Source organism: Terrapene carolina, unplaced genomic scaffold (genome assembly GCF_002925995.2).
Source record: "Terrapene carolina triunguis isolate 2854851 unplaced genomic scaffold, T_m_triunguis-2.0 Scaffold62, whole genome shotgun sequence".
Taxonomy (NCBI): domain Eukaryota; kingdom Metazoa; phylum Chordata; order Testudines; family Emydidae; genus Terrapene; species Terrapene triunguis.
The window spans coordinates 10,913,881-10,939,035 of record NW_020664413.1 but is presented as its reverse complement, the minus strand read 5'-3'; the positions used below and the strand labels follow the sequence as shown (position 1 = coordinate 10,939,035).

At 44.3% G+C, this 25,155-nt stretch overlaps 1 protein-coding gene across 1 annotated transcript in view; it reads left to right on the top strand.

Annotated features, from left to right (window-relative positions):
- ITGB5 (integrin subunit beta 5) overlaps positions 1 to 25,155 on the top strand; it is a 111,962-nt gene that overhangs the window by 74,654 nt on the left and 12,153 nt on the right. Inside the window, exons 11-12 of the mRNA XM_024215832.2 lie at positions 21,333 to 21,555; positions 22,814 to 22,917. Coding sequence (XP_024071600.1) covers positions 21,333 to 21,555; positions 22,814 to 22,917 — 327 coding nt within the window. The remainder of the gene's footprint in view (positions 1 to 21,332; positions 21,556 to 22,813; positions 22,918 to 25,155) is intronic.

The following is a 25,155-nucleotide window of genomic DNA, read 5'->3' as shown; positions in this document are numbered from 1 at the left end:
AGGAAACCAGTGGCCAAAAAACTTCTAACTTCTTCTGGATGCAAATTTAATATTGTGTGGCCTCGTGGATAAAACATCTGTCTTTATATTTTAAAAGTATGGCGTTCAATTCCTGTTAAGGTGGCAAGTCTCAGACTGTGGTCCGTGCCAGTTGCTAGGGAGATGGCTAGTCCTAATGATTCTGGCTCCTCCACCTTGTTTCCAGCTGCTTAATCTATTTTAGCTAAATTAAATAAATAAATTAATGGAGATATCCTATCTCCTAGAACTGGAAGGGATCTTGAAAGGTCATCAAGTCCAGCCCCCTGCCTTCACTAGCAGGACCAAGTACTGATTTTGCCCCAGATTCCTAAGTGGCCCCCTCAAGGATTGAACTCACAACCCTGGGTTTAGCAGGCCAATGCTCAAACCACTGAGCTATCCCTCCCTGACTCAATGAAATTTAATACTTTTCCATGTAAGCAATGGCTGTGTTTGCCAGAGGGATGTTATGCAAGTGTAAAGGCAGGGGGATGCGTCCACGTGAGGATCTCTCTATTAAGTTGTGGTCCACACTGAAAAAGTTGAGAGCCCTTCTGTTCAGGCTACACATTTTCCTAAAGTTCTATAGAGACCCTGGGGGTTTTCGCCTTCCTCTGCAGTGTGGGACATGGATCACTTGCAGGTTTAAACTAGTGTAAATGGCGGATTCTCTGTAACTTGAAGTCTTTAAATCACGACTTGAGGACTTCAGTACCTCAGCCAGAGGTTATGGGCCTATTACAGGAGTGGGTGGGTGAGGTTCTGTGGCTTGCGATGTCCAGGAGGTCAGACTATATAATCATTATGGTCCCTTCTGGCCTTAAAGTCCATAAGTCGATAAGTTTATATTAACCTTAATTCAGCTACACAATTCCATTTTATGTTAATTTTTATTGCTGCTAAAACCCAGCAACCAAAACCCTGATTCAAAGCATTTCATATGTTAAATCAAAAACAATTTAGCTGAATAAGGACAAGAAATAGATTAGGAAACCAATTAAGTTAAACAAAACCCCATTGAGACTTCTTCTATCCTAATCTCGGATTCATAGACTACACACACGTGAGCTCTGAATGAAGGAATGAGGGGCTCTGTGTCTTGTTTGACATGACCATTTAAAAGGCTAACCCCGTGCGTCAGCTTTTATAGGTATTACATCTTTGTATGCTTAAGCTTTATTTTTTTCCCCCTGATTCATGAAATGTTTTGGCTCCAATAAGGATTCACATGCACTCTGCATACATATTTGATGAGAAAGTGAGCCAAACTTGGGGCCTACTAACCCTGTCTTGTTCCCTTGCTAAGTGAGTTAGAACCATTAGGCTAAGCATGTTCCATTTACTGTTGTCACACGGATTAGTGTAAGGAAATGTAAGGTTGAGGTCAACTGGAGCAGACAGGTCTTGCCAATGTAATGAGGACTGATTTGAACAGGAGTAAGCAGCAGCCAATTATTAGTTTCACTCATAGTGAGGTTGCTCTTTCTATTTGTAGCCGGTTTAACTGTGGATCCTTGTTTGACCATGCATTTGGGCTGATCTGTCTGCAGAAGAACACTCCGATCTCAGATCAGGTGCAGCTGCCATTTACTCTGTAGCCCTTTTTCATGTGTGTTTTCTAGTAGAGATTGACTTTAAATAAGTACAGACCAGCGTTGCCACTGTCTTTGGCAAACATCCTAGATATAGGCTTAATTTCATTGATCACTGAAATGCAGCTACTTCAGGGGTGGGAAGCAGCAGCCGTCTGTCATGACACTTTGATCTGGGGCAGTTTATTAGATTTGTCACCTAAAAAGAATAGCTCAGATGTGGGCATCTCCCTCATATCCTCTGCAGTGAAGACCAATGCAAAGAATTAATTCAGCTTCTCCACAATGGCCTTATTTTCCTGGAGTGCTCCTTTAGCACCTCGATTGTCCAGTGGCCCCACTGGTTGTTTGGCAGGCTTCCTGCTCCTGATGTGTTTAACAACATTTTTGTGTTTCGTTTTTGAGTCCTTTGCTCTTCAAATTCTTTTTTTGGCCTGCCCAATTATACTTTTACACCTAATTTGCCAGAGTTTATGTTCCTCTCTATTTTCCTCAGTAGTATTTGACTTCCAGTTTTTAAAGGATGCATTTTTGCCTCTGATTGCTTCTTTTTCTTTGTTGTTTAGCCACGGAGGCACTTTTTTTGGTCCTCTAACTATTTTTTAATTTGGGGGTATACATTTAATTTGAGCTATTATGGTGTTTTTAAAACGTTTCCATGCAGCTAGCAGGCATTTCACTTTTGTGACTGTAACTTTTAATTTCTTTTTAACTAGATTCCTCATTTTTGTATAGTTCCCATTTCTGAAGTTAAATGCTACTTTGGTGGGCTTCTTTGGTATTGTCATCCCACAAGGATGTCAAGTTTAATTATATTACAAGTCTTGCTCTTATGACAGCAAATTCTATTTTGATTCATACCTGGATATCCATTCACCAGTCTTAAATGCCTGTTGTAGCTGCATAGGTGCACAAATATGTGTGGACATTGGGCAATTTCTGAGATTCATTTTTACAAACTTCTTTTATTTTCCTTCCATACAATAATTCTTACAGGTCCAGTGTATAGCTGTCAATATGCATATTGTATGAGAGGTACTCTATAAGTTCTGTTTAAGTTTCTGAGGACACTCAGACTAAGTATGCTCTTTCTATGTTGAGACTTTTAGGGAATGTTTAGAGGTACTCTGTGTTTTGCTTACATTAGTCTTTCTAAAGTACAAGAGCCCTCTTAAAGGTTCATTTCCTCTTTCTTTGACAGTCAGTTTTTTCTCAGGTATATCTCTATTTTCTTCTGTTTTTATTTTTCCTCAATCTGGTTTCTGTTCTGTTTATGGTTTACTCCTGGTCCGTCTGGTTTCTTCTTGTTGGAAAAAAAAAAAAAAAAAGGATGTACATTCTGGGACACTTCTAAATATTTAACAGAAAAATATAGATCTAGAAGATGAAAAGGATCAAAACCCATCGGTGCCCAATCTCCAGCTGTTGCACATAATCGAGCACATGAGGACACCCACATAATTGCAAAGAGCAATCCCTACATGATGTGTCCAGGCAAAGGCCAAAATAAAGCAGAGAGGGTCCCTCCAATATGTCTGGGGGAGAAAGTCGATGAATATATCCCCAGTCCCCAGTTTAGCAATCGATGATTCATGTGAACAGGAATGGCAGTAATTAAGCATCTTATCCCATTTGAACCCAAAGATACCATTGGCATCCATGTAATTGTCCATTTATTTCTTTTATCTTATTAAAGTAGATCCTGCCAACACGATCTGGGTGGGACAGAGAATGCTAAATATTAAGCATATCATAGAATATTAGTGTTGGAAGAGACCTCAGGAGGTCATCTAGTCCAATCCCCTGCTCAAAGCAGGACCAACACCAACTAAATCATCCCAGCCAAGGCTTTGTCAAACTGGGCCTTAAAAACCTCTAAGGATGGAGATTCCACCACCTCCCTAGGTAACCCATTCCAGTGCTTCACCACCCTCCTAGTGAAATAGTTTTTCCTGATATCCAACCTAGATCTCCCCCACCGCAGCTTGAGACCATTGCTTCTTGTTCCATCATCTGCCACCACTGAGAACAGCCGAGCTCCATCCTCTTTGGAACCCCCCTTCAGGTAGTTGAAGGCTGCTATCAAATCCCCCCTCACATCCAGACTTTGATAGTATTAGATTTAGATCCTCTCTCTCCCTCTGGAATGAATCCTTGGTTCATCTTATTGCAGCAGTAGATGTGGGACAGTCATAACTAGATATGGATGTCTCTGCTTTCCTCCTATTCACCTCACCTTCACTAGAAGAATGAGTTATCAAAATATATGTGTTTTTAGTGCTAACATATGTACCTTTTGGGAGGGGAAGAAAACCCAGAAAGCAAAATTTAAGAAAAAATCAAAATTGAGATGGACTTGAACCAAAGGTCTGAATCAAGATCCCAGTTCCAAACAGCTCCAAACTTTTTTTAGGAAAGTCAGTATCAAAATTAGTGATGTGACCCCATCTCTACTTTTACATTTTGTATATGTGTTTAAATACAGGGGGAAACTTGAGTCACATGTCAGTAGGGATATTTTCCTAATTCATTTCTACTTTCTTGAAACAGATTATTGCAGAGCTCACCCAACATGCAATAGGTTTACAAAACAGTCTCCTCAGATTCAGGAAAATAGCAGTACTCAGTGGCACAGAATAAAGCCAATTTAAGATTCAGCTGGGGAAAAAAATTTCTTCCTCTTACCTAGAAAAAGTAGATCAGGAGCTTGTTCTCAGTCTCTCATAACACAGAAAGAAAGGGGTTGCTCTATAAAATTGAGAAGTGACAAAACTGGTAAAAGGAAATCTATTTTCACGTCCTGTGCAATTAGACTTTGGAACTTACTGCCACGGGATGTTGTTGAGGTCAAGAATTTAGCAAGATGCAAAGTGGGATTGGACATTTTTTTTTGGATAACAAGAATAGCCAGAGTTGTGATAATTGGTGCTAACAAAAGAGTATTGGAAAAGATATATAACCTCATTCTTCTGGATTTAAGTCAATCTGTAATTACTGTATTAGGAAGAGAACTTCCCGAGGGGCGGATTATCTTATATCTACTTACCATGAGCTTTTCTTGTACCTTCTTCTGAAGCATCTGGTGCTGGCCAGGGTAAAAGAGAGGCACTGGACTAGTTGGACTACAGATCTGTTCCAATTTCACAACTCTTAGGTAGCTAACTTCTCTGGCTGCTGTATGTGCCTCTTGTGCCTTTTTGGAAAGTCGTTAACCATTTATCCTTAAAATAACACGTGTTTTATTAAAATAGTAAGCAAAGAGTCTAGACAATGACACATATTTTCTTCCCACTAAAATATTTATTAGTTGGTATTGAATATGCTGTTTACAAATACCATATGGGATTGTCTTCAGCAATGTTACAAAAGAACCACAACCCAAGAGGAAGCTGGAGCAACCCACTGGGTAACATGCTCAAATTCCAGCTTTGGGAAGACAGTTGACAAACCTGCTCCATTTTCATTCTCACTATTTGTAGCTGCTGTAGAGCAAATCAAGTATAGCTTGCACTTCACTATAGTCCTCTTTGTAGCAGACTTGATCTGCAAGGTGTGCAGATTTATCAACTGCAGAAGATCTGGAGACACAACTTAACTGCGTAGTGATGAGTGTTGTTCTGTTGTTTGTGGTTGTCATCCCGTAGTAGCACCTACTGTAGTTAAGGTTGCAAAGCAATCTCTGTTGCAAATCCCATTTTATATGCTCATAACTTTGCAAAACATTCATTTCTTGGATTGAAATGTTCCGTAGTTGGACAACAGGGGGAGGTGTGGACCTGTATGTGTGGTTAACATGTAACTGTGATGGTAGATGGGCTACTGTGGGGACACAACTCAACTGTGATTGGTGTAATTGAGTCAGATGAGTGTGTTACAAAAACATGGTGGCGGTTGCAGTGCAGTAGGACCTCAACCTGTTTTAGAGCTGTTGCTATTTTCTTACTCTTCAACTGAGAGCCTTTCAGATAGCACTGACCACTCTTCCTTTTGTTGTATATTCAGTGTACACCTCTCAAGGGTGTGTATAATGTGTTTTGCAGCTTCAGCCTAACGTATGGTAAAGTCTCTTCATCTGTAGGGTGACATTTATTCCTGATGTAATCAGGCCGATGGTGTCTTGGGATGCTGCTGTCACTCTCTTGGGCTTCTTGGGTTGAAGAAAAGAGTGAAGGAAAATGGGTCTGGAGTCAGCTTCCCAACTATACATATTTTTTTTAACCTGAACAGGGAATTTGAGGTAAAGGTCTTTATTGCTGGGGGCACAAGAACCAGCCTTTAGAAACATTTCATCCATCTAATCTGTCCTTATCTAATTCAGGTATTTTTACTGCATTCGTCACAATGGTAACTGAGTGCATGTTTCCTTTTCCTCCACCTTTTTGCTTTATATTCGTGCTGGGCAGAATTTTTTGTCTGGTACTCTTTTTGCCACAAAATACAGTTGGGTTAATTGAAATGTTTTGTGAATTCATACTGATTTTGTCAAATTGGTTTGGGGGGAAGGGGATTTGAAAAAAATCAGAACTTTTTGATTCAAAGTGACATCATTTTTCAAAATTATTTCAATTTTATAAAAAAAATTTAAAAGCTCAAAAATGAAACATTTAGTTTTGGGTTGAACAAAACGTTTTGGTTGATCTGAAATGAATTTTTTTTTAACCGCTAATGAACTGAAAAATCGGGTATTTGCACAGTTCTGCTTTATGTCCTTTTGCAGCCTTTCAGACTGCAAGTCATGTAGGCCCAAGGGATTCCTGAGCTGAGATCCTGCATGAAGAGGGCTAGCAGCATAGGGCATCCTGCCTGATTACGCTGGTGCATGTGCTCTGTGTGGCTTACGACACTTCATAGAGGTTTGCAGCTTCACACAGTAAAGAAAATCAAGGAATATGTCATGCCAGAATTTCCACTTTGGGGAATGGTGATCTGTAGCTCTTGCACCGCCTGGCTAACAGAGACCAGTTTGAATAAGGTGCAGTAAAAATCCAGCAGCATTTTCTTGGCTCTTCACATCTCCTCCCTATTTTTGTTTTTCTTTTTCCTATTTACCCCTTAACCTTTCCTCCTCTGAGTCTGTCTCTGCAAACTTGTTCGGTCTCTCCTCTTGTGCTTGACAGCATTGTGTGTTCCTGTGCAATGCACGTACTCTGGATTGGTAGAATAACAACATAAGGTTTTCTCTCCCTCATTCTCCCTCTCAGTTTTGCTTCCTCTGTCCTTTGTTTCTTTGTATGTGCGACGGGACGACTGGAATTAATTTAGCCCAGGGATGTTCAATGCAGTGCAGCACAAATCAGACACCTCCCTTTCTCTAGCCCTAGCCTCTGTGTTAAATAGAACAAATATGCACCTCTGGGTTTGGCAGCTGCATGCTGCCAGGGGCTCCTCCTCTCCGGTTTGCAGCAAAGTGGCTTCAGAAATAAAAATGATTGTGGATTTTTATTTTTTTTTAATTAGTCTCATGCTGGAATTGTGCACAGGAAGAAAATGAATCACGTTTAGCTCTGGGCTGGCGTCAGGTTGTCCATGGACAGCTTCGCTGACTGGAGACGCTTCCCCCGGTTACACAACTGGCAGAGGCCCTGGTGCAGCCATCGAGGGGTGGACAATAAGCTTCCCCACATGTGGATATGCAGGGTACATTCACAACAGCAACCTCTGCTCTAGGAAGAGCATGGACTCCTTGCTGTTGCTCTCCCTTCAATAACAGGACTTGGAAAGGGCACTGGGCAGATGACAGGGCCAAGGCCCCATACTCACCTCCCACATTGGCCTGTATACCTGGTCGTCTGCTCGACTGCATCCAGGCATCACAGAGGCTCAAACTTGTGACCAGCTGCCCCATAACTACAGGCCTCTGTGAAAAGACTAAAATGTTCCGATGAGTTTGGCCTGTACCAGACCTGGAAGTACCACAAGAGGCCCTTTCCCCCAGGATTTCCAGCTGGAAACAGAAGCACTGGGAATCTCAGGGGCCTGTTCTCCAGAGATTAATGGGGATTGAATTAAATGAATGAGGAAGCACTAAATATTAAATATGCAGAAATGCTTAAATTGATGAGAATGATAAATATTTGCAGCCCAACTTTGCAGAACTCAGAAGCTTGGGCAACTAACCAAACTGAACCCTGAGAGGCCCTTCTGTCACAAATTCACTTTGTATCCTTTGGCAGTACAGCTTGCTACCCTCCTTGCCTTGCTCCCTGCAACTGTACACTGAAATGACAGCTTGAAGGATTTTTCCCCTTTAACCCTCCTACCTTCTGTTTTAGTATGGTGCCTCCCCCATTCAACCAAAGTTTCCAGCTTTTCATCCTTTGTTCCCAGGGTCTTTTTACATATCTGGAATGCCAGCTAGCAACCCCCAGCTTCTTTCCCCAGCAGAGAATGGCAGTAGCTTGTCTGTCAGTCCAGCAGTAGAGTGGGTCAAGGTCAGCTTTATCTGACTTCTAACAATTATGGTTGACAACTTGGCTGAGGACTAGCCCTGAAAACAGACAGTGCAATTACTCAAATGCTGCTTTACTAGCACACAGTTTTATTTTCCTGTGCTTCGTGTGGAGAGTTTAATGGGACTAACTAACCCAAAATTGTCACAATATGGTTTTTTTGCTTCTATAGATCTTTTCCTTGAACATATGATAAACGTCATGTGATCACTGGATTTGCTAGAGGTATCGTCTTTCTGATGAAATGTAAACCTTACAGTCCTAGACACCGCCTGTGGCCGTTAAAGAACCTATGTTACCTTTTCTCAGAAATAGGGTATTTCAACTCCTCTGGTGATTACTCCACCTGCAGTTTCAGCTGGGTCCAGGAGTCTTCACTTTCTGGCCAAAGATGAATGCGGTATAGCTGCATTCGGTTGAACAGTTGCTATGTTTCACCCCAGAAGTGACTGCATTGTACTGGTGGGAAAAATTAATCTTGGATATAGTTTTGTATGTTAGGTTATAAAGTGCTTAGGTTTCCTTTCAGGTTAAATGAACTATGCCATAAATATCATAGTTATCATTGCTTTTGCATGGTGTCTCCATGGTGTCTCCACTGGGAAACTAATCATATTTCTGCCCTTGTTTCAGTTCATAATTTATTCATTTTTAACTGGTCCTCTGTGTGTCTAGAAGAATAACATCTCACCATTGCTCTCTGAAATGGCATGATCTTGGCTTATGCCCAAATAAATTTGTTAGTCTCTAAAGTGTCACAAGGACTCCTCATTGTCAAAACAGAACAGTAGTCGACTGCTTGTTCTTTCCCAAATGGACCAAAGCTTACTTGGCAGGGTTTCCACTCCCTGTGTGGAAGGGAAACTTTCCCCTGTTTATCCTTTCTTTTACCCCATACAGACCCTTATCTGTATAGATGCCACTTGTAACCTTTCTGAAATCTGGCAGCCTTCCCTAGGAAACCCAGCTGCAGAAAATGCTGCCCCAGCTGCCTCTTTTTCATAGGTGTCCCCCTCTTGTCCTCCAGCAGACCTTTCGTTATCGATAAGGCATGCTAATGAGGCATTAAACGCCATCGCAGATTAAAGAGAAAAGGGGTGAAATGCTTGGCCACAGTAGTGGTGGAAGCATTCTGTCAATTGGTCTCTGGTTTTTAAAGTGGTGCAGCCCAAGCTGCGGAGTTTGTCTTGTTTTTTTAATGAAAACCTTAACTCATTCCAAGAGCCATGCCAAACCTTGTGAATCTTTTGCAAACTTGGCCCAGACTCTTGTGTTTATATCAAAATGTGGAAGCAGGTGAGTGTCCCATGGTTTGCGATTTCTCACAGAAAGAATCTCTCTGCTCTAGGGATGATCCTTCGTAATGAGGTCCAGCCAGGGGGCATGAAGTGCCTCTGCCTTGGGAGAGCAGTGTTCCTCCTGACTTCTTTTTTTTTTTATTAAAGATGGGCTTGAGCCACAAAGTTTGGACCCTCAAGTTCAGGGATGTTGGGATCTGGAGTCTTGCTTTGGAATTGCATCTTCTTTTGGCTAAAGAATGGGACCGAGAACTACCCCTTTCTATGCACGCTCAAGCTAACCCATTTAACAGCATCACTGATGGCCCTGCATTGCTGTATCTCTGCTGTGCCAGCTTCCCATGGCTGTGCCATGACGTTCCATTGCTAGTCCAGTCAAACATTGGACAAAGGTGAAGGTGCATTTCCTTCCAACCGGCATGGCATGATAAGTGGTAATGAAAGGGTTAAAACTCTGTAGTCTCTCCCAAGCCCCACAATCTGTCTTTCATCTAACTGAGTGTTCACCATATGTCCCAGGGTCCTGGCTGCATAAATGTAGATGTTTCTTGATCATGACAACAATGCGAAGATTAAATTTATTGCCAGCCTAAATGGAGCTAGGTAGGGGTGGGGAAGGGAGTAAGTAGGGGGGAGACAACTTGTAATTGCCCCATAGAAGTTTCACTGTATTTGGAAGGGTCTGTAAGAGCCAAATGTAAATGGCTCTTTGCCAAGCAGCCTTCTTGTCATGCTGACTGGAGTACAAGAAAAAATGGGGTGAGCTTCAGTGACTGAGACTGAGTTCCTTTTGGATCATGTTCATTAGGTGTTTGCAGATGGAATTCTTCAATGCTCCTGCCAGGTTAGAGGATTGGCTTTTGTCAACACTCGAAAATGAAGTGTGCAAGAGACTGGAATTTTGCAGGCAGACAATCCCCTCTGCTTCCTTGCGAATGGTCCCTACAAGAGACTGGAATTTTGTAGGCAGATAGTTCCCTCTGCTTTCTTTATAGATGGTTCCTTTTATATTTATATATATATATATATATATATACACACACACACACACACACACACACACACACACACACACACACACACACACACAAAAGATACCTTTGCAGGTGTCATATGCACAACATACTCCCCAAGAATTTTTGCACATATATTGTCTTTTTGCAACTAATCATTTCCAAGTCAATGTCATAAAATGGTTACCAAAGAAGCCTGAGATCTAAGTAAGAGGTCTGTCCCCCTAATTTTAAAGTGTGGGTCACCTTCAGTTATAAAACTATTCTTCAGTCTTGACTCCCCTTCAGAGCTGATGAAGAGGAAAGATTATGGGGGAGGAGCTGGAGAACTGCATGGGGAATGTATTTGACATTTACCCACCTAATGGAGGCAGACTCCTGAGCTCTAGGAATCACTTATGCTTCTCTATCAGCCCCTTCCGGATGAGCTGAGGAGCGATGTGGATGAGTTTGAGGCTCTCTGATTGCACGTTAGAAAATCCTCCATTAATGAGGATGGACCTACATAAGAAGGACTGCGATGACACAGAGCCCTTTTCAGTGTACAGGGAATTGAGGGATAAGGAAATCGGGGGAGGAAGTGGGTCCCCTCCTTCCCCCAGGAGAGAGATTATGCCATCCTCAAAAGGGTTAAAGCTAAAATATTAATGCTTGTGAGCACTTGGATAATGTCTTCCATGTATGGTTCTCAAAGTGCTTTCAAGCATTAATGATTAAGCCCCAAACACACCAGGGTAGGAACAGGGCCGGCTCCAGGGTTTTGGCCGCCCCAAGCAGCCAAACCCCCCCCCCCCCCCAAAAAAGCCCCGATCGCGATCTGCTGCGGCAATTCGGCGGGAGGTCCTTCACTCCCAGGCGGAGTGAGGGACCGTCCGCCGAATTGCCGTCGAATACCCGGACCTGCCGCCCCTCTCCGGAGCGGCCGCCCCAAGCACCTGCTTGAGAAGCTGGTGCCTGGAGCCGGCCCTGGGTAGGAAACAGACCAGTAAAGTGAAGCACAAAGACATAGATCACTCAGTGAGTCAATAGCAGAGCCAGGAATAGAACCAAGGAGTCCTAGCTCCCAGGCCCCTCCACTAAACCTGTCACCAACAGACCATGTTCAGATCAAGGCTAGGCTGAGACACTATTCACTTAGCAGAGAATGTCAGCTAAAGTCAGGAGAGCTGTAGGGTGGTAAGAGTTTATTAAAGGATTTTATTTTAAGAAATCTAGCCTACCTGTCCGTTTTGGCTTTCTGCTTATCAAGTGCCGCATGTTAGAATGAACACACGTGCTATTTAGTGTTTCAATTTCAGTTACATATGAGGATAGAGAAGTAAAATGAGAAAGGTCTGGTTGTAGCTGTTGCAGGAGCTATGGCAATCCACTATGCCCTGAGGTAAGTCTTAGTTGGCTTTATGGGACAGCATTTTCTGAAGCCACATGCGTTAGGTGAAGTCCTCATTTCCCCTGAAAGCATCCAAACAAGTGAGGAAATGGGGTGAGTGTGTCACTTTCACAGCCACAGGTGTCTGGTAGCTGGGATCTTGAAAACAGTGCAGAATTAGCTGCGTCTCTCTCAATACCCAAATGCGGGACACCTGGGATAAAGACCCAGAAAGAGGGAGGAGACGCAAAGCATTCATGCTGTAAACTTAGAAGGCTGTGGGATTAATTCCTTTAGTGTATATGACTCTTTCTGAGGTAAATAATTTTCAAACATAAAAATGAGGGGACATCATATTTATGCAGAATGTAGTTAACTTTGGGACTGAAATGAGTGACTTGTCTTGAAATGACAACCACTGAGGGGCTCATCTCCTCTCTCTGCTGCCTCTTTAGATCTGATAATCCATTGAAATCAGTGCAAAGGCAGGATGCCTGGAAGGTGTCTCTCCTAGAAGTTATAATATACCTGGGGACTATGTTAATTTCACCAAACGCATGCCCTACAATTTGCCTTTTAATGCCTTGTTTTTTCAGTACTATCTTGTGGATGAGCAAAGATGAGCCAAATTCTCTGCTGGTGTAAATGGGAAAAAGTCCACTGAAGTCAAGGATCTGTACCCATTTACGCCAGCAGAGAATTTTGACCCCCTGACTCTTAATTTGCTGGTTACATAGTAACCTTCATCAAACAGGTAAGCCGCTGTTCCCATTAGCCTCTTGTAGCCCGTTGGAATGTTCATGCCAGCCTTCCTTACATGTTCCCTTTGCCAGGCCATTTTGGAGCAGCACCAGTAGTATTGTGTGCTCATGGGAGTGAACACTAATCCCCTCCTCCTTTTGAAAACTTCCTCTGCTTCTGAGCTCTCCCTGCCTCTCTGACCAATGCGAAACATCTGGCAGAGCGACTGCTGTTACCCAAAGTACAGTGCACGCTAGTTGACTTGCGTTGCATAAAACTCAGTTATCTGCACCCTTGGAACTCAGACAAAAGCTAAAGTTTGTGGCTCATCTGAGTCATGGAAATTGTTTAGCGGGAAGTGGTTTCATTTATTTGCCTAAGCAGACACTGTTTCTAACCATAACTCTTTTCCAAACATAGAGGTCTATGTTTTCCAAGTGTTCAAAGCCTCAGAGCGTCTTCCACCACCCTCGTTTCTTCCCCTTCAACTATTCATCTCCTGGAGCCCCCATGATCTATTTATTTACACTTCATAGTCCTAAGGATCTAGTTTCCAGCCTGGACATCAGCTGCTTGTCACCGAAACATCAGCTGGTGGAAAATTAGGCCAGCGAGATACAAAGGTAAATAGAAATTCAATAAAGACATATGCAAAGTACTACATTTGGAAGGAAAAATCAAATGCCCATATACAAAATGGGGAGTAACTAAGTAGGCAGAAATGCTGCCAAAAATGATCTGAGGGTTACAGTGGATCACAAATAGAATCTGAGTCCACAGTGTGGTGCTGCTGTGAAAAAGGCAGTTGTCATTCAGGGATGTATTAATAGGAGCATCGTATGTAAGGGAGGGGAGGTAATTCTGCCCCACTTGGCACTGGTGAGGCCTCAGAGGGAATATTGTGTCCAGTTTTGGGCAGCACACTTTAAGAAAGATGGGAACAAACTGGAGAAAGTTCAGAGGAGAGCAACAAAAATGATAAAAATCTGACCTGGATACGGAAAGGTTAAAAAAACTGGGCATGTTTAGTCTTGAGAAAAGAAGACTGAGGAGGGACCTGAAAACAGTCTTCAAATATGTAAAAGGTTTTTATAAAGAGGACTGTGATCAATTCTAGGACAAGGAGTTTACAGCAAGGGAGATTCAGGTGAGGAATTCTAACTATAAGGAGAGTTAAGCACTGGAACAGGTTACTTAGCAAGGTTGTGAAATCCCCATCTCTGGAGGTTGAATAAACACCTGTCAGGGATGGTCTAGGTATATTTAATTCTGCCTCGGTGTGGGGGGGAATGGCTTAGAGGAGCTCTTGAGGGTCCCTTCCAGGCCTGCACTTCTATGATTCTATGAAGGACAAAGTTTGTGCATGTGCACTATGATAGCAGCACAGGAGCACACACCTGGATTTGTCAGGAACTAAATGTAGTACTGCCTTAAAAAAATAACCAACCCTCTTTAATCCACAGTAATGCCAGTGCCAGCCCTAAGCATTCAAAAGAAATAAATCAGGCCCCCAAAATCATGAAATTGGCTTAAAAATATTAGCTCTTTTAAAAAGTAAATACATTTTGGGTTCATTTTATTTCCTTTTTGGTGTTAGAGCCTTTAGGGTTCACGCGTTCAAGATTTTCTCTGCAGCCAAGAGGGCTAGAAACTTACTGTTAATTTATTTTAAGGGAAAGCTGAGATTCTCATATAATCATGTGACTCCAGGATCTGGGAGGGTGAAGAAACAAACTTAATATCACGAGACTTGTGGCAAAAACTTGAGAGTTGTCAACATTAATTTGTTCTAGCTGCCCAAAGGGTAGGTTTTATGGGGAAAACAATGCTGAGAAATGACGGGTTTGATAGTTGGACAAAAATTCTGGTTAATAGAAGAAACCTTCTCTGAAATCTGACATTGGCATGTCCAGCCATTCTGTACTGAGACATTGGGACTTGCACTTCCTACCCACTCCCACATCCCAGATTTTTCTAGAGAAGCTCTGTGGTGTAACTAGACTCTGAGAGCAACCACCCTACACTATCAAGGCAACTGTAGGTGAGAACACCCTTTTGACAGAGTTTGTTTGGAGGTGATGGGCCTCATGAGGAAGACTGACCAACCTTCCAGATGCTTATCTGAACCCCAAACCTTTTGAGGCCCTGATAATCAATACAGCCATTAGAAAGAACTGAAAGTTCTTCTGGAAGGTGTATACAGTATTTTATACAACAGGTGTAACCTCATCTGGAATACTGTGTGCAATTCTGTTCTCCCATATTTAAGAAAGATTAATTCAAACAGGAACAGGTGCAGAGAAGGGCTACTAGGATGAGAGGAATGGAAAACCTACCTTCGGAGAAGAGACTCTCAGAGCTTGGCTTGTTTAGCCTAACCAAAAGAAGGCTGAGGGGAGATATGATTTCTCTCTATAAATACATCAGTCAGAGGGATAAATACCAGCGAGGGAGAGGAGTTATTTAAGTTAAGCGCCAATGTGGACACATTAAACCTGTCTTCAAGATTGAGCTTGATAAATTTATGGAGGGGATGATGGTATGATGAAACTGCCTACAATATCCCCAAAGGCCGGTGATGGAACACTAGATGGGAAGGGCTCTGAGTTACTACAGAGAATTCTTTCCTAGGTGTTTGGCTGTGGGGTCTTACTGAAATCCTCAGGGTCCAAATGACTGCCATGTTTAGGGTCGGGAAGAAATATTCCCCAATGTCAGATTGGCAGAAACCATGGGGGGTTTTTTTGCTTTCCTCTGCAGCAAGGGGCATGGGTCACTTGCAGGTTTAAACTAGTGTAAATGGCAGATTCTCTGTAACTTGAAGTCTTTAAATCACGATTTGAGGACTTCAGTATCTCAGCCAGAGGTTATGGGTCTATTATAGGAGCGGGTGGGCGAGGTTCTGTGGCCTGCGATGTGCCGGAAGTCAGACTAGATGATCATGATGGTCTCTTCTAGCCTTAAAGTCTATGAGTTACCACAACCTTTTGGAGAATTGTAAATGGTGGCAACTAGAGTATGAGGGGGAGTGTTACTAGGAATCATGGGATGAAATTAATCAAAGGAAAATATAGGATGGATTTTGGGCGAAAGGTCCTGCAGAGAGGTACTTGATTGGTGGAATAACTTCCCATGGGAAATGGTGGAAGCTTCTAACATTAAACTGAACAAAGTACAGGAAAATCTGATGTAGGGAAGGGAACAATCCTGCACTGGCCTCCATATGCATGTGTGTTTGCATATCCTAGATGACCCAGGAAGTCTTTTTGATCTCTAATATCTGTTAATCTAATTGCTACAACCCCTTCAGGGGTCTCTTGTACAACCCAGACACTCTCCAAAGAAGAACGGCATGTGTTCCTGTGAACATGTTACTTTGCAGCCCAAAGCAGCAGCAGCACAGAGACCCGAGCCTCACCCTGCCAATTCTTCTAATTTGTTCTGTGCTCTTGCCACCAGCGTGAAAAGGAGAAGCCAGGGGTGGGGGTGGGGGAGCCTTCTGGATGGCCCTTGTTTGCTCATCAAGAATCCCAGAAAGGGGGTGGGTGGGTGAAATGAGGACAAATAGATGTTCTGCCAAAAGTTTAAGTAACAGCAGGAGACGACTGTGCAACCCCGATCTGAGCATGGCTGATGTTAGTGCAGCACACACAAAGCAGGACTGGATGGCTTTCAGAAGTGCAGAGCACCTGCATCTTAGACTTTCCTGAGAGCTGTGGGTGCTCAGCATCTTTAAAGATCAGGCCGTACAACTTGCCTCTTTGCAGCATTAAGTGAAGCATGCTGGGGTTCCCTAAACAGCACTGTGCACCGCGTCTCCTCTCTAACAAACTGCCTATGCTGTTCTGTTCCCAGTCTCCGATCTATGACACAGCTTGACAGGAGCTGGTGCTGAATCCTACAGAGATGCAGAATAGGGGTATTTTGACAAGTTAAAGACTTTTATTTGTCTGGATTTCTCTTTCGACTGCAGCGGGGTTTGTCAAGCACACGGATCAGCTAGACAGCTTTATTCAGGGACATTTAATGGAGGTTTCCAGTTAATAATCTCTGGTGTTTAAGGGCAAATTCAGAGAGAACATTTCATTTCCTAGTCTTATCTGGAGACTTAAAGAGTCTAAGATAATTTAATTTCAGGGATGGAACAGAGGAAAATTATCTTTTTATGTCTGGAAAATCCAATTAATCTCTTTGGCTATACAGACCAGCCCTAGTAGATTACATTCAAAACCAAACAAAGATTTTTTTAAAATACTGTACACATTAAAACTCACCATGATACTTGATTAGCTCGGAGGTGTATTAAAATACACCTTCCTCTCTTAGTCTGAGATTACATTCCCAGTTTGGAAGTGAGACCCTTTCCTGATGAGCAGTACCATTCCTTGGTTTATCTTTAGAGCCGGGGTCCTGGAATAATTTGCCATAGACATTATCTTATGTACAGTAATAACTCCTTGGCCACTTAACCTATGTCAGTGAGGCAGATAAGGCTGGAAGCATACAAACCTTTTTCCTATGAAATGCAAATACCATGCAGAATTCCAAGGTTTCAGAAATTCTGCCCTTCCTGGATAACAGATTACTTATCAATATCAGGTACAGGAGAGGAAGAAGGTTGCATTTGGAGAGAGTATAAACGTGCGAACACCCTATGGCTTGTAATAGTTTGAAGTAGCAAGTTTGGTCCCAAGGAAATGATGGGGCTGTGTGAATGCTCCTTATGAGGCTTTGGGGCAAATGAGGTGGCTAGTAAAATAAAAGACATTCCTGTTTTCCCGCGCCTGTATTTGAGATGTGCTGTGGCACCTCTGCCAATGCAGGAGTCGTGGAAAGCCAGAGAAATCAGAGTGCTTGTGGTGAAGAGAAGAATCTGCATATATTTTTTTAGCAGTCTTGTCTGAGAAACATGAGACTGTTTCCAGTGGGGAGACTGAAGCTGTAATTAATTTGCTGATGAGCATATACTCAAACTGTTTGGCATTATAAAATATGCATTTGAAAGCGACCTCCTCCTGGGGTGAAGTAGTTTAGAATCCCAGCGTTATTTCCAGGGAGCTGATTCATGAAACCGCACACTTGACAACTTGACGCTCCACTTTCAATAACTGAAAGCCTTTGAGATGATTGACTTTTCAGGCTGTCTCCAAGTCCCACAGCTACAGTAGCTGCACCACTGTATTGCATTCTCCGTTTATCGATAACGATTGGAACTCTTGTCTAATGCCCACAAACCCGAGGGACTGCTGCCAGATCTACTGCATTGTTTGATGAGCAAGGTGCTTTGAGTCTGAGAGGTATTTTCAGTGGCAGGTGCAGCTGCTTCTCCTTGGAGTTGACAAAGGACCATCAATGACAGTGTCTAAGAAACAGGAATGTAACTTGTAGTTAAGTGGATAATTTTTTGGCAAATAAATCTTCAGGTACTGGATTTATTTGGGGGGCGGGCAGGGCTTATTCTGATGCATTTCCTCCCTCTGTGTATTGTAGTGTGGGAAAACTCTCCCAAAGAAGCCCGTAGATATTTCCATCTGTTAAAGGAGAGGGGAGGGAGGGATGATGAACTGGCTTATGAAATGGTTAATCCAGTAGCCTTTCGCTGCTCAGACCTAGGTTCAAAACCAGGACCAGTCACATGAAAGACTGAACCCTAGGCATTTGGATTTATCACAACCCATTGCAGAGACTAGGGGGAGGAGGAAGCATTTGAACAGCAGCTGCCCACTCTGTGCCTGGTGTGGACCAATGCTGTACTCACTAATTTCCAGCAATCCTAAATTCATCCCAAACTTCAGGGTAAAACAATTGTTTGGTTTTTAAAATGCACACAGTGACTCTATCTGTGGTATTTATCTGGGCGCCCCTCACCTGAGTATCAGAGCACCTGACAATCTAATACATTTGTCCTCCCAACATCCTTCTGAGGTAGGGAACCCATCTGAATCTAGCTAGGGATCTGCCTAGAAAAGGTAGCATAGGAAGTGAGTGTCCAGTAGTTCATCAGGGAGCCTGATTATTATGGCACATACCTTGTTCATTAAACAGGAAAGTGCTGTAAAAAGCACTCTAACAACTTTTGATCACTCTACAATAAAGCTGAGTCCTACACCTGAGGGACAGAAGGAGCTTGGGGAAAGGTGGAGAGAGAAAGCTCTTCTTTCTGAGCCATGTGGACAAGAGGAGGCCAGGCATAAAACCCAACGAGGGCAGTTCCATTGATTGCCACACTGGGTACATTAGGAAAATCTGATGTTATACTAAGAAGACTGTAGAGAAGTGACCACAAACTCTGTTTTTTCTGTATCTGCTTCAGCTTCCACTGGTTAACTACAGTGAGTATCGAGATTATATTGACCATACCGTAGCTCTCCAGCACCCAGCAGTATGTATCTGTTAAACATCGTCTTCTGGGCAGCTGAGACGTAGCCACATCTGGGTTAAAAAGCAATATTCCTAAAGGTGTTGTTTCAGAACCTTTGCCAGCTTTCAGCAGGGAAGGTGGGTGTGAAGAATCAAAGGCTCAGCTGCTCTTTTGCTACTTTTCAGGCCCTTCTGCTTTAAATCACTGTCAGGGTAGGTTTTCTTTGCTTCCCTCTGTGGTAAACCGGGAGAGCTGGATTTACATTGAAATTCTCAGGCCATTTAGAAAGCCCTCTGCAGATATATAAACAAATGTATCCTTTATTAGCATCTTTCTTTTACCAGGCTGGAACAATGAAGAACTCTGCATGCTGAAAGAACTTCACCTCTAGCTGTCCTCAGCTTTAAATTATCTGAGGGTTTTTTCCCCCCTTTTTTTAAACTGATCCAATAACAGCAGAAATCCTAATGCTAAACCAGGGGGTAACAATTCTCCATTTCGCTTGGCTGGAGTCTTCACACAGCAACAAACTTTAGGCTACTACTGAAATTTTTCTTACAAAAATAGAAGAGGAAAGAGGAAATCTGCTAGGCCCATTCTGCACGGCATTGAAAGCCTTGAATCCTGAATATCTGAAATGTATAGTAACGGGCACAGCAAAGTATATATTGACCCCTTTGCAGCAGTGAAGAATATTTTATTCCTGCAATGAGTTGTTGCTGAAAGGTTCTATCAGGGCTTCGTTTGCACTTTAATGTCAATAGAATAGGTGGAGTAACACTTTAAAGGGGCTCTAGGAATCCGAAATGTTAATCCAGAGAAAACAGCAACCATGCTTTAGGCCAGGGGTCTCAAACTCAGATGACCTCGAGGGCCGCATGAGGACTAGTGCATTGGCCCGAGGGCCGCATCACTGACACCTCCCACTTGCTGCCTCTGGCCCTGCCCCCACTCCACCCCTTCCATGAGGCCCCGCCCCTGCCCCGCCCCTTCCCTGCCCCCATTCCAACCCCTTCCCTGAAGTCCTCACCCCAACTTTGCCCCCTCCCTGCCCCCAGGGGGCGCAGGAAGGGTGTGGGGTGTGGCGGGGGCTCAGGGCAGGGAGTTGAGGTGCAGGAGATGTGCAGGGTACGGCAGGGAATTGGGGTGTGGGGTGCAAGAAGTGTGCAGGGTGCAGCGGGGGCTCAGGGCAGGGAGTGCAGGAGGTGTGCAGGGTGCGGCAGGGGGCTCAGGGCAGGGAGTTGGGGTGTGGGAGGGGTGCGGCAGAGGGTTGGGGTGCAGTGTGTGGCAAGGGGCTCCAGGCAGGGGGTTGGGTTGCAGGAGGGGTGAGGGGTGCAGGGTGTGGCAGGGGGCTCAGGGCAGGGAGTTGCGGTGCAGGAGGGGTGTGGGATGCAGCAGGGGGCTCCGGGCAGGGAGTTGGGGTGCAGAAGGCGTGCGGGGTATGGGTTCTGGCCCGGCGCCGCTTACCTAGAGCGGATCCAGGGTGGCAGCGCTGCGCACTGCGGCCAGGGCAGGCTCCCTGCCTGCCTGCCCTGGCCCTGGCCCCGCTCCACTCCAGGAAGCAGCCGGAGTCCCGGGGTGGGGGGGGGAAACGGCACCATGTGCTGCTCTTGCTGCTCCTCCAGGTACCTCCCCCAAAGCTCCCATTGGCCGCGGTTCCCAGTTCCCGGCCAATGGGAGCTGCATGAGCACGGAGCCCTCTACTCGCCTCCCACCCCCCTGCCCGGGGCTGCAGGGACATGCAGTAGTTCAGCCGCTTCAGGGAACAGTGCGGGGCTCGCGGCGGCACGGGGTAGGCGGGGCCTTGGGGAGCTTGGCGGGCCGCACGAAAGAACCCCACGGGCCGTGTATTTGAGACCCCTGCTTTAGCCAAATTCTGATTGCTCTGGCTGCAGCATAAAATCTGTAGTAGCCAGTCATATGTTGGCTGGAGAGGAAGGTTATAATAGAAAAAGACCCCGGATGGCAGATTGGGAGGAAGCTGGAAAAGGCTGTCCTCGGGAGCCAAAAAAACTTACCGCGTTATAGGTGAAACCGTGTTATATCGAACTTGCTTTGATCCACCGGAGTGCGCCGCTCTCCCCCCCTCTCCCCCCGAAGCACTGCTTTACCGCATTATATCCGAATTCATGTTATATCGGGTCACGTTATATCGGGGTAGAGGTGTACTGTCACTGGGCTGTAAAAGTTCAGACTGATTTTGCCACTGCAGGTCAGTCTGTGTGTTACAATAGAAAGAACAATAACTAGACACTAAGAACTTTCTATCTAAGGCCCCAAGTAACTTGATACTTAAGCACTTGTCTTGCATTCATCTTTTTATCCTTTTAACCTCCCTCCCTTCAGCTCGGTAACATCAAGAATGTTACTGATGCGTCTCTGTTCCTTTTTACCTCCAGCACACTGTCACTGCATCCCAACCCCAGCTAGCCCGTCTGTTCACTTGCACTGAAGTCTCCTGTTTGTGCTTGTTATCGCTTATCTTTAGGCCATGGAGAGTGTCACTGTGGGGAGTGCAAGTGCCATGCTGGTTACATCGGAGACAACTGCAACTGCTCGACGGAGACTAACGGTTGCATTTCGAATGACAGTCAGATGTGCAGCGGCAGAGGCAACTGTGTCTGTGGGAAATGCCAATGCACCGAGCCCGGAGCCTTTGGAGAGACGTGCGAGAAATGTCCTACCTGCCCAGGTGCCTGCAGCACTAAAAGGTACCTCACCAACCGTGCCCATGAATGGCTCACTCTGCATCATGAAGGGAAATAGTGTTTGATTTCAGAAGTCCTTCAAATAAGGGGCCTCTATCACTGCTTCAGGTTGGACTGGCTGCCTGAGGGTAGGCCTTCACTGCAGAGATGGCACCTGGCTTAGCCTAGCCCAGGTGTGAGCAGTGTCTGCCCTGTGTTCCCCCATGTGTGTGTCACTAGGACGTCTGAGGGCTCCCATGGTCCTTTGTGCAGCAGTATGCTGCACTTCTTGTGAGTCTTTTCCAATTAATTGTGGGAGAATTTGCCTGTCCTTTTGGGCACACACAGGGAATTATGGGAAGGCACTGGGGGATTGTTAGTATGTGGCTGGAGGTGTCCAGATGCCTCTTTGGGAAATTTTCCTGCAAACCAGTCTGAGCCTGGCAGAAAGTGACCAATACAGGTCATTTCATGCTTTGTTCTAATGGAGGTTCTACTGGGTAATTACTGGCAGCCAGATCCGCTTCATTTCAATGCATCTTGCTATGTAGTACGGAGACAGCACTAGGATGCCAGGGAATGGGTATGATTTAAGAGATTGAAAATACACTGGAAAAGCCACTTTGATCATTTAAATGCTTGTAGCCCCACAACAAATATTTATGATGTCTGTCTTTTCCGCTTTCAGCCATTTCCGAGATGGTCCCACACAAGAAATCTAGATCCCCAAATGCCTGAAATGAGAGAACATTCAGGGCTGGATCCAAATTTAACAGCCAACATCCATCTCTGTAGCGGATTACACCAAAGTTTCAAATACAAACACACCCAGACAACCAGGGAACTTTGCAATTCAGCCCCACCTCCAGGGTTAATCTGTCCTTAATTTGGAGACGCTTGGCCAAAAGGTTTCTATTTCTTTTATGATGCAGATGTGTGACTCTGTGCGGGGGCATGCACAAGGGGGGCAAGCAGGGGCACTCCCCCCCCAATAGCTGGTGGGGGATGCAGAACTCCTCCTGCTCCTGGGCTGTGTTGAGGAGCTCTCCCCCCGCAGCCCAGGAGAAGGGGGAGTTTGCTGTCTCCCCCAACCAGAGGAGTTCTGTGCCCCCACACAATCCACCCCCCACTCCCAGGCAGTAACATTTAAATTCCTGCGCATGCCCCTGACTCTGGATTAACAGGTCAAGATTCCCTTTGGCAAACAGTTTGTGTGGCAAGTCTGAATGTTCCTGTGGTTTCAAAGATGTTTGGTCTTTCTCTTTGTGTCTCCCTCCTGAAGGGACTGCATTGAGTGCATGTTACATAACTCAGGAGGACTGGCTGATAACCAAACCTGCCCAAAACACTGCAAGGATGAGATCATTACACGTGTGGATGTCCTCAGTAAGTAATGTACAGCAGAATCATATGGGAACTTCAGGCATGAGGCTGTTGCAACTGGCTAGATTTAACTGGTCTTTGCAAAGAATTGTATTTACCCTGATTGGCATCGAAGCTTTTCCATAAAGTAGGTCACAAATAAAAATCTGGATTTAGAAAGGCTAATCCATTTTCCTGCCTCCAGGTTATAATCTCTTCACTGTTACAACATACACCCCACATCCAACTATTTACCATATGCTGGGTTTATTCTCTTATCCATATCAGCTACACATAACACTTGTAATCTTGACACAGTAAATGTTACTAGATTCAGATTAGATCTGGAATTCAGAATCTAAACACTACATTTCACTTCACGTGGTACGTTATGAGCATGCAACTGATTTGTTTTTAAAAGTAAAATCAACCAGTTTTCTACCTAGTCTCTTAATAGTGAAGAACCATTTTTGTTAATCAAATAGGTTTCTCTGTTTGGTTTTATCTCTTCCAGATATTTATGTAAGTCAGACTGGTTGCACTTTTGCTGTCAGCTTTCTTTTTGAGGATTGCTGCTATCTTGGCTCTATCTTCTGAATCAACGTTTTATTAAGTAAAATTTCATACTCAATTAATTGCCTTGTGGGAGTCTACACTCTTTCTTCCCTCTAGAAGGTCTTAGAGATACACCTAGATTTTTCTCTGCTTTGTTACAGAGGCAGGAGTAAATGGGAGAGTTTATGACGACAGGGACAATGCAAAACTCGCATGCCTGGTTACATTGTGATCCATAGAGTTAATAGGAAGCTGTCTTGGTTAAGTGATGCACCCATACCAGTCTGCACTGCCAAAACTTGCCAAGATCCCAGTCAAATAAATCCTTCAGCAGGAGAAATTAATCATGATTCAGAAGCTTTGGCCATGTAATGAAGCAAAAATTACTTTAAAAGATATTTTTATATACATAATACCAAGGATGTCTAGGCCCATTATAGATAGGTAAGAAGACAAGATCCTTGCCCTGAAGAACTGTTAACAGACAGCAATATTTAGGGCAGCCATGAAGTTACACTGTCCGGGGCTACCCTAGTGCACAAATGACCTAGGAGTAAAGAATATGAAGACCACCTGAGTTATGTTATGTACTTTTTGGCTATAGTTAATACAGGAAGTAAGGGGAACAGGATGCAACCCAATGGAAAGTGATTGAGCAGGAAGAGTTAGCAAGTATCTTGTTAGAGCAGCATTTTTGTGTTTGGTTTTTTTTTTCTGGCACACTCCCTCCTTGTGTCTGTAACATGAACACTTCATCGAGGTGGGCTGTTTTCTAGGCCTCTTGGAAGAAGTGAGCTTTAAGGGAGGGTCTTGGCATAGAAAGATGAGGACATTGGGGTGGAACGGACGGCCTTTTCTGAATGCGCAGATAAATTAAGTCGTCTCTAACCTTTCAGATTTGTAACTTTTTTTACTGTTCTTTCCCCCCCTACCCCGCTTGTAGAATCAGCAATTTGTGGTGAAAATGTGATAGGTAACCTTGTCCTTTTCCAGCTTCCTCCCAATCTGCCATCCGGGGTCTATTTCCTTCTCACATGCTTTGAGCTAGTTTTAAACAACGTGAGCAGTGGGGTTCCTACCTTTTCCCGTATTATTTCCAGCCTTGTTACAAGCACCAAGAGATTCAAACAGTGGGTCTGTGACACCACATTTAATAACAGCTCACTGCAAAAGCTGCAAGGTCATCAGGCCACTTTAAATCCCTCCAGCCTCTTCACAGAGAGCTTCACAAAAAGCTACTTTCACGTGACTAGTCTGGTGTCTGTTTGAAGGCTGAAAATGCAGGGGTGTAGGTTGAAGTTCCACTCTCATGCCTAAGGCCTGGTCTACACTACGAGTTTAGGTCGACTTTAGCCGCGTTAAATCGACTTAAGCCTGGACACGTTTACACTACGAAGCCCTTTCTGTCGACTTAAAGGGCCCTTTAAACCGGTTTCCTAACACCACCTCGACAAGGGGATTAGCGATAAAATCGGCCTTAGGGGGTCGGAATTGGGTTAGTGTGGACGGAATTCGACATTACTGGCCTCCGGGAGCTATCCCACAGTGCTTCATTGTGACCGCTCTGGACAGCACTCTCATCTCAGATGCACTGGCCAGGTAGACAGGAAAAGCCCCGCGAACGTTTGAATTTCATTTCCTGTTTGCTCAGCGTGGAGAGCACAGGTGACCATGCAGAGCCCATCAGCACAGGTAACCATGATGGAG